General features: G+C 28.1%; 1 protein-coding gene across 1 annotated transcript in view; it reads left to right on the top strand.

Annotated features, from left to right (window-relative positions):
* The window catches only part of LOC112500878 (protein CHLOROPLAST IMPORT APPARATUS 2-like), a 2,694-nt gene extending 1,669 nt beyond the window's left edge, over window positions 1-1,025 (top strand). Inside the window, exons 2-3 of the mRNA XM_025104485.1 lie at window positions 163-318; window positions 777-1,025. Coding sequence (XP_024960253.1) covers window positions 163-318; window positions 777-824 — 204 coding nt within the window. The 3' untranslated portion in view covers window positions 825-1,025. The remainder of the gene's footprint in view (window positions 1-162; window positions 319-776) is intronic.
* Window positions 1,026-2,169: the final 1,144 nt, after the last annotated feature.

Below are 2,169 nucleotides of genomic sequence, written 5' to 3'. Positions count from 1 at the left end.
TCTTATATTTTTAAATAAAACAGTTAAAATATATATATTTTAATAACAGTTTATAGCTGTTTACACTTATATTACTGTATATTAAGATATCACCAGGTATTACAATACAGAACTTTTAGTATTAATAATAAGTTGACATTTTCACGTTCTTTATATTCACAGGCCAAATTAGCACGAATAGACCTGTTTTCAGAAAACGGTGCGTTAAGAGAAGCTAGCGTGATGCGTTACAAGGAGAAAAAACGTACTCGTCTCTTTTCCAAAAAGATTCGATACCAAGTCCGAAAGGTCAATGCCGATAGACGGCCTAGATCTAAGGTATATGCATTTTCCGTTTGAATATGTTTTATTTATCTCAGGAAAGTCGTGATATCTTTTGTTTTATATAAAAGTCTCATAAAAATGAAGGAATTTTTAATAAAATTAAATGATTTTTAAATTTATATATTCATGAATTATTATCTTTATAATTATTACTTACTGAATTATATATAATATCAACATTTATATGCAAGTTATTATAATTTAACTGAAATATCAATACTATGTTATAAAGCATTTGACAAAAACTCTTAAAAATTATTTTTTATGCATGAAGTATTGTTTATTAATGCATATTACTTAAAATTCAAGATTACAAGTAAGTTGTGCGTAAATACAACTTATTAAAACTCTATATTTGAATTTGTGTAACTAATTGCAAATAAACATAATCAAATGTTATATTATTAAACAAAAAATAAATTAATCAAATGTTCATTATGTGATTCTTGCAGGGGCGGTTTGTAAGAAGGCCAAACTCTCCTACTTGTGAGGACACATAACACTCTTTTGCCCCCTTCATCTTTTGTTGATGACATTTCTGGTCCTTTTTGTTTGCTTTTTTTACGTTTCCGGACCCTATATTTCTTTATTTTGAAGAGAGGTGAGACTAGTTAAGAGGAGAAATGGATAGGAAGAAGAGAGTAGAAAGAGAGATTGTTCAACATCTTTGTTATCTATAATTCAATTATAAATTTTGTTTTTTTTTTCTTTCGTTTAGAAGTACGTTTTGGTTTGATTGGATTTACGTCGATTCCAAACGCCGTCGTGAATTTGTGAAACCTCGGCAAAACTACGGATTAGGTTTCGTAGGTGTCTTTAACTTAAAACGAACTTATGGTGATCGTTTTTACTTAAACGCTTGTGGTTATATAAACCGATGAAGTCGAGGTTATAATATTTTTTTTTATTAACCTGGATATTCAACCCGCTATGTGAGCCGACTAATCCCAGGACGACCATCTGCTTTGCAGATAGCCCGGAGTCACCGCATTTGAACCTCCGTGGCCACAAAGGGATTTTTATTCCTCATTGGATTTGAACCTGTGACCTCCTGGCACTTTTGACCTTTGGAGCCAAGTTCAAACCAATCAGGCACAATCCTTTTAATTACGAAATGTGAATTAATGGAACTCGTTCCACAACATAATGCAATTTAACCGTAGTATTCTAAACCATCTAATTGGATAAGTTTTTATACTCGTTATAACAAAAAAAACGTAAAATAAATTAAACTAATGGCTTAACATCAACTCGTCATATGATGATAGTTGTAACGCATTCGAAACCTAAAGTTGTTCGAAATTTTGGTGTTTTTTCTTATCTTCTTTTATCATCCCGTTATCAAAAGTATCATAAAAATTATTATGATACATCATCATGAGTATCAATAACATCATAAAAATATTTATATAAACTAATCCCGAAATTCGTAATATAAAATTACAAATTAAAACCCTAAAATTTGTCAAAATAAAAAAACAAAAAATGATATTGATAAAGAGAAATTGTAATTGTAATAATAGCAATATTTAATAAATAAAAACTAATATAAGATAACTATAAATTAATAAATACTAACTTATTTTTATTTATTCTAATTTTTGTTAAGGTTAATTATTTTGGAAGCCAAGTATTATTTCATTTTGATAAAATAAGAATCAAAATGAAAGAATACTTGGCTTCCCGTTTGGAACCCCACTTATATGTATATATGCATATATTTATTATTAAATAATAAATATATTTGATTTTCAATATTGTTAATTAAGGTGGTGACAATTCAATACAATTTTAATTTTAAAATACATTACTTTTTACTCAACATATACCCAACGGGTTCTTTGA

The sequence above is a fragment of the Cynara cardunculus genome (genome assembly GCF_001531365.2).
Source record: "Cynara cardunculus var. scolymus isolate 2C chromosome LG 17, CcrdV1, whole genome shotgun sequence".
Lineage (NCBI taxonomy): Eukaryota > Viridiplantae > Streptophyta > Magnoliopsida > Asterales > Asteraceae > Cynara > Cynara cardunculus.
The sequence above is the reverse complement of the archived record's forward strand: the minus strand, read 5'-3'. Positions and strand labels throughout refer to the sequence as shown.